The following is a 17,027-nucleotide window of genomic DNA, read 5'->3' on the forward strand; positions in this document are numbered from 1 at the left end:
GGTGTATTTTAGACTCAGTTCCTGTTATTGAAGGTGTCAGTAGTTCTAGTACTATGACAGTGGTTATGGTATTGTCAGTGGTTATGGTACAATGTCAGTGGTGATGGTATTGTCTGTGATTATGGTATCATGTCATTGCTGAGAATTATATGGTTTAATGGACTCGGTTACTGTTATTAAGAATTCTCCTCACAATTTTGACTGGTAATAATAAAATTGAACAATAATAAAATATGATAAAATGCACTCATACCAAAAAGGATGTCAGTTCAGGGTACAGTGGGTGAGTGGGTAGGTGGAGACAATGGGGCAGGGGAAGTGGAAACACCAGCTACACCAGTTCTAGCTCGGAATTAAGAGTCACGGGTTGGTCAGGAGGGGTGTCCAAACTAGGGGAGGTGAGGCCTTAGTGGACAAACAAGTTCTGGCAACCATAAGGCAGCATTGTTCCTTGTGGCATAATTTGATCCAATTAGACTGTTTTCAAAAAATGTGCTTCCAACAATCAATATAAGGAAACTGATCATAAAGCCCCGGCATACTAGTTATAACATTGCGAACCTGCTGTATTAAATCTGGGTCAGAGCTATCACAGGAGGGCCACTGGTTTCCAGAACAGGACATTCTCTGCTACAGAGTATTTAATCTTTTGGGGGACAGTGTAACACCATAATCACATACAGCATATCCCTTAGCAAAGTTTTTTTTTAGCATGCAAGACATAGGATCAACAATCTTTAAATCAGACACACCCATGATTTCAACGGAGAGTACAAATATACAAACACAGTTACAATCGACACACAAAGCTCCTTATCAATAACACCACGTGGCGCGGTTACCAGGTCAGAACACACACGTACACACACACACAGAGGATCCTCACATGTTTCACAATATTAATGACATCTCACACATACAGAAAAAAGTCAAAACCCACCAAAAGGTATACAATTATCTATACAGTTAATCTGTATCTTTAAGTGTATCAGTGTATGTATCTATGTGTCTGTACATCTGCATGTGTGTCAGGGTATGTATCTGTGTGTCAGCGTGTCTGTGTTTCAGGGTGTGTATCTGTGTCACGGTATGTATCTGTGTGTCAGACACACAGATACATACCCTGACACACATACACACCCTGACACACTTACATATACACATCCTGAAACACAGACACACTGACACACAGATACATACCTTGACACATATGCAGATACACAGACACATATATACATACACTGACACACACATACAGACACATACCCTGACACACCGATACACTGACCAACAGATACACACTGACACCCATGCAGATACACAGACAAAAAAGCAGATACACACAAATAGATACACACTGACACACTTTAAGATACACACCCTAAAACGCAGATACACACTTTGACACATGCAAGTACAAAGACACATAGATACCTACACTAGCACATACAGACACATACCCTGACACACAGACACACACTCTGACACCCATGCAGATACACAGACACGTCTGCAGATGCACAGCGATACATACACCGACACACATGCAGATACACAGACACATATATATATATATATATATATATATATACTCTGGCATACTTAAGGATACATACTCTGACACACATACAGATACATACCCTTACACACAGATACATACCCTGACACACATGCAGACACAAAGAAACATAGGGTATGTATTCTTAAGTGTGTCATGTATCTATGTGTCTTTGTATCTGCATGTGTGTCAAGGTGTGTATCTGTGTGTCAGGGTACGTATATTTAAGTGTGTCAGTGTCTGTATATACGTGTGTGTGTCTGCGTTTGTCAGTATATGTATCTGTGTATCAGCGTGTGCATCTGTGTGTCAGGGTATGTATCCTTAAGTGTGTCAGTGTATGTATCTGACACACAGAGGCACACCCTGATACACATGCAGATATACAAACACATGCATATACACAGAGACACACACATCGACACAGAGATACCTATACTGACAAACATGCAGATACACAGACAAGTAAATACATACACTGATACACTTAAGGATACATACCCTGACACACATACAGTACACATATACAGACACTGACACACATCCTCACACACATATACTTATCCTGACACACATACATACCCTGAGACACAGATACACACATTGACACACATGCAGATACAAAGATACATAGATACTGTAACGGCACCCCCTGGCATAAAAGGGGTTAAAAGCCGTTTAGGAGATATTCCCTTCCAGATTCCCTGGCAGCTACTCCATACACCAATCTCCCGAATTGGAAACACACGAATGCTTCAAACTCCCGAACTGGAACCATACGAATACTGCAAACAGCCGAACAGGAAAAACCATACAAAATAGGTTTACACTCCTGGCAATCAAACTGTAGCAGCATACAATAAATCCCCCCAAGAATGAGACAAGGCTCCGTGTTGAGGGTCAAGCAGAGATCTGATTAAATGGGGCTACCTGTCCGGTATTTATGCAGGTCTTCCACCTTGGGGACACTCCCCTAGGGGACCAGATGGAAGACTGGGACACAAATGGTAAAATGACCAATCAAAGCATACAGGGTTAAAACACTCCCACAGTACATTACAATCCCTCCCCTCTATCCTGGAGATAATTGGGAAGTAATCCAATTATCTCCAAGGACAGAGGCAAAACTCCCTTAACCACATGGCAGTAAAACAACCATAAAAATATATAACTGTGCAGCCATTGCATAAAACAGGTACATTCAACCTATCCCCAGATATTACCGAATGGCGCTCAGATCACATACATACAGTTCAATCGCCATGGAGCCAAAGTCTTTCACATAGTCTTTCAGTATAAGAATAGGCTCCATGGCATAGCTTTCTGGGGTAACACTGTTCACACATTAAAATGGCTAAACGGCTGAAGGCAGGAGAACGGAGGTCGTTTAAGATGGCCGCTGCCACCTGTTCAGCTATACAAACAGCGACCACCCAGCGTTCATCCATTAAGCTGCAGTTAACCGCAGCTTCTGGGAGGTAAATCACTGGCACACTCCTTACCCAGGTGGTCCGTTCATTCGTTAGTTGGTTCGGTAGATTCAATCTACCGAACACCCAGGCAGAAAGGCTCGAACAAGCCTTTCTGCAGGGGAAAATACAAGCTTTTAACATGGGGCCATAGTCCAGAGGCAGCAGGCGAGCAACCAGGCTTCTCTAGAACATAATGGCGAGGTTGGTTCCACCACAGATACATACATTGACACATGGATGGACACCCTGACACATGGATGCATACCTTGACAGACACTGTGCTGTGTGTGAGGGGTGCTCTATGTGTGTGTGTTAGGGGTGCTCTGTGTGTGTTAGGGGTGATGTGTGTGCACACACATTTTCTTAGCCCCCCATTGCTCTGTGTGTGAGTGAGATGGGTGCTCTGTGTGGAGGATGCTGTCTGTGAGGGGTGCTCTGTTTGTGAGGGGTGCTGTGTGTGAGAGAGTGCTGTGTGTGTGAGAGTGCTGTGTGTGTGAAGGGTGCTGTGTGTGTGAGGGGTGCTGTGTGTGTATGAGGGGTGCTCTGTATGTGAGGGGTACTCAGTGTGAGGGGTGCTGCATGTGTGTGTAAGGGGTGCTGTTTGTGTGTGTGTGAGAAGTGCTGTGTGTGTGTGACAGGGGTGATGTGTGTGTGCGTGTGTGTGTGTGTGTGTGTGAGGGGTGCTGTGTGTGTGTGTGTGTGTGTGTAGCGGAGTAGTAGTATTATCCAGGTATCTCCTCTGGTAGACAGAATAAAGCAGGTACAAAGCAGGCAAAATCCTGGTAGTGTAGTTACAATCCCTTTCTTCCAAGAACTAGATGACACATAGCTTGGAGGTCAACTGAGGTTTTTAATTACAGGCACAGTATTTATGTGGTTACAATTGTATGGGGTTTCCCGAGTCACAATGCAGGGTTTGTCCAGTAGGGGACTACATGGGGGACTGAGTTTTACAGCCAGAGTACCCAGCATACACTGCTGTACCAAGGAGATAATTATCCCAGAATGCATTACTAATGAGATTATCCCTTGGTACAGAGAAATACAGTTTTCATATTAAAATCTATAACCGACATAATATTTATGCTAGACAGCCCTTTATTACATAGCTGGGACCTGGGCGCACAGTTAAGGGAACTTGCGCTCAGATTCCAGCACAAATAACCGAACGCGGTTCAGTTTCCCTTATCAGGACCACTTTGTTCAACCGATTGCCTGAACTGAGGGAATGAAAGTCCCGAAAACAGCAAACTCCCGAACGGCTCGCTGGTTTTCCGCGAACAAAGATGGCTGCCGCCTCGTGTTCGGTACACGAATGGCAGCCACCCGCAACAGACCACAATTAACACCAATACAATGTTGCAAAGTACCCAATTGGAGACACACGACCTGCTATGGGTGGTCTCCCATTCGGTACTTTGCTTATTCCACGAAGATTGTGATGATTCACTGTTCGTGGATAACACACGAATGCAGCATACATTGTACAATACAAATAACAGTAGCAGAAATATACAGTTTGGTTAAATATACAGTTTAAGTCTATAAGTGGCTAGATTTGCCACAGTGTGTGTGTGAAGGGTGCTCTGTGTGTGTATGTGTGTAAGGTGTACTCTGTATAAATTGCGGGTGGGGGGAAATAGGAGTAATGCATCAAAATAAAAGTTATTGCTAAAAGAAAATATATATTAATAAACTGTATATCCCCTCTTCTTATTTTTTCCCCAGGGAGAGGGGACATTGCCCTCATTATCCTGTCGGGTTATCCTGCCTGCAGCTCCTCTGGCTGCAGGCAGAGTTCAGTCCTCCCGCGAGATCCTCAGAGCGTTGCCGTGGTAACCCGCGGCAACGCTCCGAATTGCCGAACTCACAGGAGCTCCTCCCCCTCCAAGCTGCCTGTCAGTGCCTGTGGGCCAGTGAGGGAGATCTTTGATCTTCCCACAGGCCCATGAAGGCACACAGCAGGGCCTGCACTCGGATAGCGCTGGCCCAGCTAGGGCTGGCAGGGGAGATCCTGTGATCTCCCCTGTCGGCCCATGGCCATCGCAGCAGTTTGCCTGATGGCCAGGTTCCCAACCCGTGCGGCCGCCATTACCCAAATCACTTTGCGTACCCCCTGGAGGTACACGTCCCATGGGTTGGGAACCCCTGTTGTTGCGGCACTCTGAAGAATCCACGTACATAGAGTCCGGACACAGGTCAATTCAGGAAGCAAAGGTCTTTATTCTCACTGTGGCAAAATAACCTTGTAAACTGGGTTTTGAAGGGGCCTGTTTGCCAGCCTTTTGCCCCAAGATTATGGCCCATGCGTTAAAACTTTGTTTCTCCCTGTAGAAAGGCTTGTTCGTGCCTTTTTTCTATGTGGTTCGGTAAATGGGATTTACCGAGCAAACTACCGAATAGCCGACCACCCTGCATGTGGAGTGTGCAGCCAATTTACCTCCCTGAAGCTGTGGTTAACCACAGCTTAATTGACGAACGGCTGGGTGGCCGGCGTTCGTATGAACGAACACGTGGTGGCGAAAGCCATGCTTGCGATCGGTCAAATGTGACTTCCATGGAATTCGTAAACCCCTGCTCTGATCTGGGTGATTTTTGGGATATGTTGTTCACCCAGATCAGGGCTATCCAAGAATGTATAATTTATGGGGATGTGTGATGTTTTGGGGTGTTTTCTGTGTTTTGGGAAAAATTTGTGTTTTCTAATTAAGTTAGCCCATTGTGTTTGTGTGCATTACCTGGGAGTGTCTAATCTGTCCTGATTGGTTTTTGTAACTTTGTATTCTGTGTTTCACAAGGTCCACGTGGGTGGTAATCTTGTGGGAAAACCTGTATATAAGACTCAATAAACCCTCAGACTTCTGAGTTCCTGTTTTACCCTCAACATAGAGCCTCGTCTCATGTGTGGGGGAAAAGGCTGCATCTACACTGGGGATTGCTATACGCTGCATACTCCCCTGGCTATAATCACTAAGCTCTTTTAAGAGCTTGTTCCTGCTTTGCTCTCTGAAGGAAGAGAGGTTCACCAACTGGAGCCTGGAGCCTTGTCGTAGGTCCAGGGTGGGTAGGATATGGCAAGACCCCCAACCAAGCTGCGGCGGTTCGTGGGGTCTGCAGTGCTTATGGTGTCAGGTGGAGCGCTTGGATCCCTCGGGAAGCACTAGGAGCAGGTGCCAGGTGATCCGTGACACTCATTAATCGGGTCTCAGCTGAACTCATGTTCACAATGTCTGAGCCCTGAGCACAGGCTTTTTATAAGCTATTCATCCCCCATCTGTACCCTTGCACCAATCAACAAACAGTATTTACAGCATTACCTTATATGGATAGGCAGTATGGCACTAGGAGAATGGAATGTGGTTTTTCAAATCCAGCACATGCTCAGTACATTGATGACAGTATCTTAGCTACACGTAACTAACTGACTAACAGATACCTGTACTTGTATATGCCACAGAGAGATTTTAGACCTACTAAATTTTGGGTCTAGCTGAAATCCCATCACAAAACCTTGTTTAGCAAAAATACTAATTCAAAAGAGGGAATTTGTATGGTTAAGACTCAAATCTGTAAAGAGAGCAGAAAAACTGAGTGAAATACAACACTGGGTGGCACTTCAGCTCAACAAAGACACTTAAGTTAACTCATATCAAAATAACTTTATGAACATTATAATAAATGTAGTAAAATGCTCAATTAACATATAATAATATTATTAATAATGATGTTGTTCTTCATAAATTTCTAGCGTTTTGCATACTTATCAATCGGTAGATGAGACACTAAGAAAATTAAGGAACAAGAGGTGGTTAGGGCCCTGCTTAAACAACTTACAAGTTGGGTAAATTTACACAAAATGTTATGGTAAAATACACAATATTAGTAATCAATTGCTAGGTGCATTAAAAATGTAAGTAACTTCAGTTATTCAATTTTTTTTGTTGGTATGTATTTAGTGCTTATATCTTTAAGCTAAATGAACACTCAATGATATAGTCACACAAGTAAATGAGACAGAGAAGGGCAAGTGTTCTGGAAGATGAGTCTGGAAGTGACCATCTGCCCAAATTGCTTCTTGTATAAGCCCTAATAACTAAAATTCAACTTCTATAAGCATGATCAGCAGTTATAAGGCTTAGAAGATGAGCAGGGCCGGACTGGGAAGAAAATTCGGCCCGGGCATTTTTTTATTACAGCGGCCCACTAAAAAGGGGGCGGGCCAGATAGGGTGTGTTTTGTCATCACCAATGACAAGCACGCCCCATCACAAAGTGAGCATGTTGGTTCAATGCTCTTCCAGGGTAGACCATGCGCAGAGCTCTTCTAAAGAGCTCTGGCATGAGAAAAAGACCCTGTATTTGTTCTGCACAGCGCAAGCAAATTCAATAACATGCTTGCACTGTGTTTGCTTGAAATTTGTCTCTGGTGTCTCCATAGTTGGGATACCAGGAGACAAAAATGCTAGCAAAAGCATATAGGGCAGTGTGTGTGAAGGTGCTGTGTGTGTGTGTGTGTGTGTGTAAGGGGTGTAGTGTGTGTGCAAGAGGGGTGCAGTGTGTGTGTATGTAAGGGGTGTAGTGTGTGTGTGTGTGTGAGTGATGGGTGATGTGTTTGTGTGAGGGTGCTATGTGGGTAAGGGTGCTGTGTGTGTGTGCTGTGTGTGAGTGTGTGCTGTTTGCGTGAGGGTGCTATGTGCGAGTGAGGAAGCTGTGTGTGTCAGGGGTGCAGTGTGTGTGTGAGGGTGCTGTAAGTGTCAGGGGTGCAGTGTGTGTGAGTGAGGGTGCTGTGTGTGTCAGGGGTGCAGTGTGTGTGTGTGTGTGTAAGGGTGCTGTGAGTGTCAGGGGTGCAGTGTATGTGAGTGAGGGGTCTGTGAGTGTCAGGGGTGCAGTGTATGTGAGTGAGGGGTCTGTGAGTGTCAGGGGTGCAGTGTGTGTGCTGTGAGTGTTAGGGGTGCAGTGTGTGTGTGTGCTGTGAGTGTTAGGGGTGCAGTGTGTGTGTGCTGTAAGTGTCAGGGGTGCAGTGTGTGTGTGTGTTGTGAGTGTTAGGGGTGCAGAGTGTGTGTGAGTGTGTGCACTGTGAGTGTTAGGGGTGCAGTGTGTGTGTGTGTGTGTGTGTGCTGTGAGTGTTAGGGGTGCAGTGTGTGTGTGTGTGTGTGTGCTGTGAGTGTCATGGGTGCAGTGTGTGTGTGTGTGTGTGTGTGAGTGAGGGTGCTGTGAGTGTCAGGGGTGCAGTGTGTGTGTGAGTGAGGGTGCTGTGAGTGTTAGGGGTGCAGCGTGTGTGTGTGTGTGTGTGTGTGTGCTGTGAGTGTTAGGGGTGCAGTGTGTGTGTGCTGTGAGTGTTAGCAGTGCAGTGTGTGTGTGCTGTGAGTGTAAGGGGTGCAGTATGTGTGTAGGGAGTTAGGGGTGCAGTGTGTGTGTGTGTGCTGTGAGTGTTAGGGATGCAGTGTGTGTGTGTGTGCTGTGAGTGTCAGGGGTGCAGTGTGTGTGTGTGTGTGTGTGTGTGTGTGTGTGTGCGTGTGCTGTGAGTGTCAGGGGTGCAGTGTGTGTGTGTGTGAGTGAGGGTGCTGTGAGTGTTAGGGGTGTAGTGTGTGTGTGTGTGTGCTGTGAGTGTCAGGGGTGGAGTGTGTGTGTGTGCTGTGAGTGTCAGGGGTGCAGTGTGTGTGAGGGTGCTGTGAGTGTCAGGGGTGCAGTGTGTGTGAGTGTGTGTGCTGTGAGTGTCAGGGGTGCAGTGTGTGTGAGTGTGTGTGCTGTGAGTGTCAGGGGTGCAGTGTGTGTGTGTGTGTGTGTGCTGTGAGTATCAGGGGTGGAGTGTGTGTGTGCTGTGAGTGTCAGGGGTGCAGTGTGTGTGAGGGTGCTGTGAGTGTCAGGGGTGCAGTGTGTGTGTGTGCTGTGAGTGTCAGGGGTGCAGTGTGTGTGAGTGTGTGTGCTGTGAGTGTCAGGGGTGCAGTGTGTGTGAGTGTGTGTGCTGTGAGTGTCAGGGGTGCAGTGTGTGTGTGCTGTGAGTGTCAGGGGTGCAGTGTGTGTGAGTGTGTGTGCTGTGAGTGTCAGGGGTGCAGTGTGTGTGTGTGCTGTGAGTGTCAGGGGTGCAGTGTGTGTGAGTGTGTGTGCTGTGAGTGTCAGGGGTGCAGTGTGTGTGAGTGTGTGTGCTGTGAATATTAAGGGTGCAGTGTGTGTGTGTGAGTGAGGGTGCTGTGAGTGTTAGGGGTGTCTGTAAAGCTGCTTACCTTATGCCTGGGAGGGGGGATCCTGCTGCTGGCTTCCATCCCTAGTGGTCTTAGTGGTGAGTTAACTCTAGCCTGTGAGGCTAGAGTTCACTCTCGCGAGACCCGGAGCATTGCCATGGCAACACTCTGAATCTCGCAAGAGGAACCCGGCAGAGCTGTAAGTAGGAGCTCCGCCGGGTCCTCTCCTGGCTCCCTCCCTCTCTCCCCAGCCTGTCGGCTGGAATATACTGTATGTGGGCCGGTGAGGGAGATCTTTGATCTCCCCACCGGCCCGCTATGGACTACAGCAGGGCCGGCGCTCGGATAGGCCCGATGGCCAGTCTGGGCGTGAAGATGAGGAAGAATCTGTTGAAGGATCTCTTTTACTATTTGTGGCATTTACATAGCTCCAACTTACTCCACAGCACTTTCCAAAATTATGAAGGGGGACATTTAACAATAAATGTAGCAATTACAAAATGTTACAGGGCCAATAGTTGATCACCTGTTGTGTATTTGTACCCCACCTCTTCTATACTGTAAGCTTGTTTGAGCAGGTGTCATAGTTCCCTCCCTGTCTATAGAAAGTTAAGCAGGATGTGTCTGGTTAATTAAAAATCAAAACGCTAAATTAAATAATGAAATGTGTGAGGAGTCTGTTGTTACAATGCAAACAGCCTTCCTACACACATCACACAGACACCACACACACAGCCATCACACAAATAGCCATACACACAGGGCCGGTGCAAGGATTTTTGCCGACCTCGGCAAAAAGATATTTGCCGCCCCCCCATATGCTCTGCCATATGGGCCAATGCCAGTCTTCACAAAGTGTCTTTTATCTGAAAAGACAGTGTGTTTACATTAAAAAGCCTACAGGCACAGGCTATAGACACCAGAACCACTACATTATGCTGTAGTGCTTCTGGTGACTATAGTATCCATTTAATGTGAGATTAGTGCCACTAATAATATATTGGATTGTCTACTTACCACCAGATGAGGACAAGAGGCTGATGATGGGCTCAGTCTGGCTCCACAGGTCTGGTGTAGAAGTGGCTCTCTGGAGACTGTTTTTAACAGTGCTCACAACAATTAACGAACAGGAAGCAGCTCAATTTTTAGGGCCCCTTACACAGCTCAAGGTCTGGGCCCCCAGGGCTTGACCGTGAGTATGCCTACAATGCCCACCCATAAATACCTACATGGCCCACCCATGAGTTCTCTCACAGAAAGTGGAGTGTATGTGTGTAGGGGATGTTTTATGTGTTATTGTAGAGGATGCAATGTGTGTGTGTTCTTATAGAATGTAGTGTATAGGGATACCAATTTGTGTAAGGGATGTAGCAGGGCCGGACTGGGACAAAAATTCAGCCCGGGCAATTAAAGGCAGAGCAGCCCACTATTAGGGGCGGGGTCAGAAAGGGGGCATGTCATGTCACCACCACCAAATGAGTATGTTAATGTCATGCTTCTCCAGAGCATCTAGTGCTCTTAGATGAAGTAAATGGCATGTTGTTTCTTTTGGGGCGCAAGCATGCGCTGTGTTTGCTTGCGATTTGTCTCTGGTGTCCTCAATAGTGGGATACCAGAGATCAAAACAGGAACAGGGCTGTTAAAGTGTTGTGCATGTGTGGGGATGTTCCCTGTGGTGTTGTATATGTTTGGAGGTTGCATGTGTGTAGAACAGACTATTTGTGTTGTATTGTGTGTAAAGGGGTCTGTTTGTGGCGTACTGCATGTGGCTAGGGACTGCAGTCTGTGTTTCTGGGTTGTAAAGTATGTGTATTTATATAGGGCCTGTGGAGTGTGCTGGCCTAGTGGATGTAGTGTGTGCATGTAAAGAGCTGTACTGTGTGTTTGTGAGTGTATCTAGGGGCTCTAGTGTGTGTATGCATATAGGAGCTGTACAGCACATGTGTGTAGGTGCAGTGATGTATGCATAGGTGGTGTAGTGTGAACAGGGGGTGCGGAATATGTATTTATAGGGGATATAAATTACTGTGTTTGCATGCAGGAGGTGTAATGTGTGTTTAAAGGGTCATAACGCACAAAAGTGCAGGGAGTGTAATGTATGTTTAGGGGGTATAGAATGTGTATGTGAGTGCCGGGGGTATAGTGTGTATATAAGGGGTATAGAGAGTGTGTGAAGTGTGTTTGTGTGTAAGTGCAGGAGGTGTAGTGTGGATATAGGGCTATAGAGTGTGTGCCGTGTGTATATAGGGGGATAGAGTGTGTTTAGTGTGTCTGTGTGTAAGTGCAGTTGAGCAGTATGTTTGTGTGAGTGCAGGGGGTACAGTGTGTGTAGTGTGTGTGCTAGTGCAGGGGGTGCAGTATGTTTGTGTGTTAGTGCAGGGGGCAGTATGTTTGTGTGTTAGTGCAGGGGGTGCGGTGTGTGTAGTGTGTTCGTGTAGGGGAGCAGTATGTTTGTGTGTTAGTGTAGGGGGTGCAGTGTGTTTGTTAGTGCAGGGGGTGCAGTGTGTTTGTGCAGTGTGTGTAGTGTGTTAGTGCAGTGTGTTAGTGCAGTGTGTTAGTGCAGTGTGTTAGTGCAGTGTGTTAGTGCAGTTTGTGTAGTGTGTTTGTGTGTTAGTGCAGGGGGTGCAGTGTGTTTGTTAGTGCAGGGGGTGCAGTGTGTTTGTGCAGTGTGTGTAGTGTGTTAGTGCAGTTTGTGTAGTGTGTTAGTGCAGTTTGTGTAGTGTGTTTGTGTGTTAGTGCAGGGGGTGCAGTGTGTTTGTTAGTGCAGGGGGTGCAGTGTGTTTGTGCAGTGTGTGTAGTGTGTTAGTGCAGTGTGTAAGTGCAGTTTGTGTAGTGTGTTTGTGTGTTAGTGCAGGGGGTGCAGTGTGTTTGTTAGTGCAGGGGGTGCAGTGTGTTTGTGCAGTGTGTGTAGTGTGTTAGTGCAGTGTGTGTAGTGTGTTAGTGCAGTTTGTGTAGTGTGTTAGTGCAGTTTGTGTAGTGTGTTTGTGTTTAGTGCAGGGGGTGCAGTGTGTTTGTTAGTGCAGGGGGTGCACTGTGTTTGTGCAGTGTGTGTAGTGTGTTAGTGCAGTGTGTAAGTGCAGTTTGTGTAGTGTGTTTGTGTGTTAGTGCAGGGGGTGCAGTGTGTTTGTTAGTGCAGGGGGTGCAGTGTGTTTGTGCAGTGTGTGTAGTGTGTTAGTGCAGTTTGTGTGTTAGTGCAGGGGGTGCAGTGTGTGTGTGTGTGTGTGTAGTGTGTGTATGTGAGGGGGGTGTATATAGTGGATGATATGGCCATATACGATTTTGTTCACCAAAATTTGTACATCATTGGGGAGACCTTCAATTGGCTTGGCCCAACGCTCAACTTCTTCACATTATTAATTTATTAAAAAAAAAATGATAATACCATTTACTCCCTCCCTTTTAACTTGGCAGGGGAGAGAGGAAGCATTCACATACCTGGTGGTCCAGTGAGGGGGTTTGGGGCCTCGCAACGCACCGATCCCAGGTGGTCCAGCGGCAGGTAATTCAGTCTGTACCCCGCAGGGTACAGACCATGTTTCTCTCCCTCTCGCGAGCGCTGTTTTTTCAGAGCGTTGCCACGGGTTACCATGGCAACGCTCTGATAATCTCGGAGCTCGCGAGAGGGAGAGGAGGAAGGTGCTCGGCGTTCTCCCCTCCAGCCCATGATGGGAGACAGGACTCCATCTTGGGGCCGGTGCTGCCCTGCATGGGCCGGCAGGAGAGATCTCTTGATCTTTCCTGCCGGCCTCGGCCCATGGCCATCGCGGCCCACCGGGCATTTGCCCGGTTTGCCCGATGGCCAGTCCGGGCCTGGGATGTAGTGTGTTTATAGGGGATGCAGTGTGTGTTTGCGTGTAATGAATGCATTGTATGTTTCTGTGTGTGAATGTGTGTGTGTAAGGGGTGCAAGGTGTGTTTCTGTGTATGTAATTGAATGCAGTGTGTGTATGTAAGGGGTGCATTGATTGTGTAAGAGATGCATTTTGTTTCTGTGTGAAAGAGAAAGAGTGTTTGTGTGAATGTAAGGGATGCATTGTGTGTTTCGGGTGTGTCTGTGTGTGAGTAGGAATGCATTGTATGTTTCTGTGTGTGTGTGTGTGTGTAGTGTAAAAGAGAGGGTTTGAGGGGTAGGATAGGGACTGAGAGGGGAACAGCTCTTTATTTTTTTAAAACATTTTCATAGTGCTCTCCCCATCTGTCAATTATTGATGTCCCCTTCCCTCCTGTCCCTCCGTGTTCTCCCCTTCTGTCCCTTAGTGCTCTCCCTTGGCTCCCTGTCTCTCTGCAGTACCCCCTTGGTGGTCTTCTCACTCCCCCCTCTCCCCCTTAGTAGTCCTCCATCCCTCCCTTTAGTGGTCCTCCCTCTCCCAAACCCTTTAGTGGTCCTCCCTCTCCCAAACCCCTTAGTAAACCTTCCCCTCCTCCCCCACCCCCTTAGTGGTAATACTCCCCCCCAGTGGTCATTACCCTCTCCCCCACCCTTATTGGTCCTTACCCTCCTCCCCTCTCCTTAGTGGTCCTCCCTTCTTACCCCCTTTGGTGGTCCTTCCCCCCCTTAGTGGTCCTCCCTCTCCCAAACCCCTTAGTGGTCCTTACTCCCCCCCACCTCCCCCAGTGGTCCTTACTCCCCCCTCCCCTAGTGGTCCTTACCCCCTCCCCTCCCCTAGTGGTCCTTACCCCCTCCCCTCCCCTAGTGGTCCTTACTCCCTCCCCTCCCCTAGTGGTCCTTACTCCCCCCTCCCCTAGTGGTCCTTACCTCACCTCCCCTCCCCTAATGGTCCTAACCCTTCCTCCCCTAATGGTACTTGCTCCCCTCCTCCCCCTCCCCTAATGGTACTTGCTCCCCCCCTCCCCTCCCCTAATGGTCCTTACTCCCCCCCTCCCCTAATGGTCCTTACTCCCCCCTCTCCTCCCCTAATGGTCCTTGCTCTCCCCCCCTCCCCTAATGGTCCTTACTCCCCCCCAATGGTCCTTACTCCCCCCCCCTCCCCTAATGGTCCTTACTCCCCCCTCCCCTCCCCTAATCGTCCTTGCTCCCCCCTCCCCAATGGTCTTTGCTCCCCCCCTCCCCTAATGGTCCTTGCTTCCCCCCCTCCCCTCCCCTAATTGTTCTTGCTCCCCCCCCTCCCCTAATGGTCCTTACCCTCCTCTTCCTTCCTGCCTATGTAGCGTGGCCGGGCGGCGCGGAACGCGGGACAGGAACTTCTGTTTCCTGTACCCGGCCGCCGGCGGACTGAAGGGAAGTGCACACTGAGTGAGCACTTCCTGTCATTCCGCCGGCGGCCGGGTACAGGAAACAGAGGTTCCTGTCCCGCGTTCCGCGCTGCCTGGCCACGCTACATTGAGAGACCGGCAGGAAGGAGCGCTCTGCGCCTCCCTCCTGCCGGTCACTCAAACCCGGCACAGGGATCGGCGCCCCCTGCTAAGGTGCGCCCTAGGCGGCTGCCTAGGTCGCCTTACAGGTGGCGCCGGCCCTGCATACACACACACACACATCACATACAACCACCACACACAGCTGCTATACATACCTTACACACATAACTGCACAAACACATGCATCACAAGCACAGCTGACACACACACAGACACACACATCAACACAGCTTTCTTACACCACACACATTACTGTAAGTTTTATAACAGTATACCAGTCATCACGAATGTGCTGTGTGTGAATACTATAAATAGTTAGATAAGTTAGAACCAGGTGACGCCCACCTCAGCCCCAATCCATTAGCAGTGTGTAAAGACTATAATTATAATATAAGGGAGCCCTAATATCCCCACCCCAGACACCACCCATTAGTAATGGGTGGGGGCTCTAATTATAATATACAATAGAGGATAGTGGACATGATATTGTCCAACCCACCAAAATTGCCATTGTCATCCCCCCGGGTGGCTAGGAGTTCCCAATCCACTAGCCACACACCCCTTAAAATAAATTAGCCCTACCTATCCCGTCTCACCCTAATAATAGTGAGGAGACCATTAAAACGAATACCTGCCAGTGGGAAAAATAATTTGCATTTTTACAAATCTGGGCCTGACTTTGAAATCCAATGTAATAGAGCAGCAGAAAATGCTAGCAGAATGCTTGGTTGTATAGGGAGAGGTATTATCAGTAGAAAGAGAAAAGTGCTCATGCCATTGTACAGAGCACTGGTGAGACCTCACTTGGAGTATTGTACGCAGTACTGGAGACCGTATCTCCAGAAGGATATTGATACTTTAGAGAGAGTTCAGAGAAGGGCTACTAAACTGGTTCATAGATTGCAGGATAAAACCAGGAAAGGTTAAAGGATCTTAAGATGTATAGCTTGGAGGAAAGACAATACAGGGGGGATATGATAGAAACATTTAAATACATAAAGGGAATCAACACAGTGAAGGAGGAGACTATATGTAAAAGAAGAAAAACTACCACAACATGAGGACATATTCTTAAATTAGAGGGGTAAAGGTTTAAAAATAATTTCAGGAAGTATTACTTTACAGAGACGGTAGTGGATGCATGGAATAGCCTTCCAGCTGATGTGGTAGAGATTAACACAGTGAGGGAGTTTAAGCATGCGTGGGATAGGCATAAGGATATCCTAGACTTAAGATAAGTCCAGGGACTAATGTAAGTATTTAGAAATTTAGGCAGACTAGATGGGCCAAACAGTTCTTATCTGCCAACACATTCTATGTTTCTATGTTTACTTGATTTAGGTCCATTTTATCACTGATTTGAAAAAAAAATAGCTAAAAATATCTCCATAGACAGCTGGATGGTTTTGCCTCGTTCGTTATGGGGCCATTCGGACTATAGTAAATAATCCTATAATAAAGTCTAATTATGATAATATCTGAATTATTTATAAATGCCTGCAAATTTTGTGTTTATGAATGCTGGAAAATGTGTTATTATATTAATTGATGTTGGTTTTACAGGCACGGAGAAAGAAGTAGACTATTTTCTGCTGATCAAAATGCAAGCTTTGGAGAAAGAGTTAATTCAAAAATACTTGATAAAGAGAGGTCTGGAAATCTCCAAGTGGACCTCAACCAGGCCATCAATGAAAAGAAAAGTCAGAATGATTCACAAAAAGCCATTACACTCAGGAGAAAACCCATATCTCTTTCAGCATCACACTTAAAAAAAAAATTAGAGGACTGGAATGCCTTCTTCGAAAGAGTGCCATTTAGAAAATTTTCTAGAGTATTAACTACCAAATTGCCTCACAATGCAAGGACTTTTAAGGATATTCCATCAACCCGTCGTATTTCCATGACTACAAGGCGTTCTTTGAAGAGGAGCGATTTTACTGCCGAGCCAATGTGGGAATTTGATGACAATTATATTCTGGACACATTATCCAGGCAAACAGTGAGTGTTTCTGGTGGAATGTTACTGTTTGTAATCCATTTTGAGAAACAAAATTACTCCTAATCCTTATTGCTGTTTCTGCATGTTATATAGAGCAAGGGTTGGCAATCTTCGGCACTCCAGATGTTTTGGACTACATCTCCCATAATGCTCTTAGGAACATAATGCTAGCAAAGCATCAAGGGAGATGTAGTCCATAGCATCTGGAGGGCTGAAGATTGCCCACCCCTGATATAGGGCATATTCAAATATGCTGTCAGTTTTTATATTGGGCATATTAGAGTAACTGTTTTGGAGAGCAATATTTTCTGTTTATAAAAACCTTTTTGAAAGCTTTTTTAGGTTATGAATCCTGAATTATAACACACAATTGCTGTCTCTGCTCACTTTGTTGCCTAAGCATGTGAATATGTGTGTGTACCTGTACATATGCCAACTCTT

At 46.8% G+C, this 17,027-nt stretch overlaps 2 protein-coding genes across 2 annotated transcripts in view; both read left to right on the forward strand.

The window, feature by feature from the left end:
* JMJD6 (jumonji domain containing 6, arginine demethylase and lysine hydroxylase) overlaps nt 1–17,027 on the forward strand; it is a 363,289-nt gene that overhangs the window by 244,675 nt on the left and 101,587 nt on the right. The gene's annotated exons all lie outside the window — the stretch shown is intronic.
* Nucleotides 1–17,027, forward strand: part of ST6GALNAC1 (ST6 N-acetylgalactosaminide alpha-2,6-sialyltransferase 1) — a 168,337-nt gene that overhangs the window by 63,247 nt on the left and 88,063 nt on the right. The window contains exon 2 of the mRNA XM_063458981.1: nt 16,151–16,586. Within this exon, the coding sequence (XP_063315051.1) occupies nt 16,151–16,586 (436 nt within the window). The remainder of the gene's footprint in view (nt 1–16,150; nt 16,587–17,027) is intronic.

The sequence above is a fragment of the Pelobates fuscus genome, chromosome 6 (genome assembly GCF_036172605.1).
Source record: "Pelobates fuscus isolate aPelFus1 chromosome 6, aPelFus1.pri, whole genome shotgun sequence".
Taxonomy (NCBI): Eukaryota; Metazoa; Chordata; class Amphibia; order Anura; family Pelobatidae; genus Pelobates; species Pelobates fuscus.